This window comes from Humulus lupulus, chromosome 9 (assembly GCF_963169125.1).
Source record: "Humulus lupulus chromosome 9, drHumLupu1.1, whole genome shotgun sequence".
NCBI classification, from domain to species: Eukaryota; Viridiplantae; Streptophyta; class Magnoliopsida; order Rosales; family Cannabaceae; genus Humulus; species Humulus lupulus.
Genome location: NC_084801.1, coordinates 93,036,747 through 93,037,915, shown reverse-complemented (window position 1 = coordinate 93,037,915; position 1,169 = coordinate 93,036,747). Strand labels below are relative to the sequence as shown.

At 36.9% G+C, this 1,169-nt stretch overlaps 1 protein-coding gene across 1 annotated transcript; it reads right to left on the bottom strand.

Annotated features, from left to right (window-relative positions):
- Positions 1 to 566: 566 nt before the first annotated feature.
- On the bottom strand, positions 567 to 1,169 carry LOC133799874 (uncharacterized). The gene has a single exon (XM_062237861.1). It carries the CDS (start codon positions 1,167 to 1,169, stop codon positions 567 to 569), a length of 603 nt encoding a protein of 200 aa, XP_062093845.1.

Here is a 1,169-nt window from a genome sequence, read left to right as displayed (position 1 = left end):
AACGCTCTAATCATTAAAACACCCCGAGACTCACCCCGAGCCCCGAGCTTAAGCCTGTTATGACCAAACCGATAATTTACATACCACGATCGTCTCATGCCGAATGGCTCGAACAAACCCGCATTATAATGTGGTCTCAAAATATATCACCAACATGCATACAAATAAACAATTTACCCTCAACGGGCCAAATTACCATCACACCCTTGTAATTAGAAATATGGACACACATGCATGCATTTAACATCATATTATAATATAATCCACATATACATGCATTTTATCATTTAATGGCATAATTAAACAAGTATGGCCCTCCCGGCCTACTATTCTCGCCATTAAACCATATCGGAGAATTCGGGGCATTACAATTATCATCTTTATAATCAGTCATATTAATCAAACCTTAGGTTATAATCAATATTCTTAAACTATAGGTTAAACTTATAAAATCTACAAGTATTGCTACGAGTGTCCAACTAAGTCCCGGCTTGAACCAAAATCCACAGTAATAATCATACAATAACTACTACTAGCTATTACTATTACTGCTACTATCTAACTAGCTAAGTAAAGTTCTTGGACTCTACCATCTTGGAGTTGGAAGCATTTATGGCTAAGCAAGCTTCAACTTCATTAGGAGAAAGTATATGATTACAAACCATGAATGTTACTTGTTCATCTTGAGCTTGAATGGTGAGCTCTCCTTTTTCAACATCTATCAAAGTCCTCCCAGTGGCGAGGAATGATCTCCCCAAAATGATTGGAACCTCCCTATCTTTCTCATAGTCAAGAATAATAAAATCTGCTGGAAAAATGAACTTGTCAACTTTTACTAGGACGTCTTCAATTTTTCCCTCCGGATACACCATAGAACGGTCAGCTAATTGCAAAGTGAATGTAGTTAGTCGTTCTTCTCGAATTCCCAACTTCTTAAAAATGGACATGGGCATACAATTAATACTAGCTCCCAAATCACAAAGAGATTTACCAACTTGTCCTCTCCCAATAGAAATTTGAATTGTGAAACTACTCGGATCCTTCAACTTAGGAGGAATTTTATTCTTCAAAATAGCACTACAACCTTCAGTCAAAGCTACCGTTTCAAATTCACCAAGCCTCTTCTTCTTTGTTAAAATATCCTTCAAGAACTTCACATAGTTGGGCAT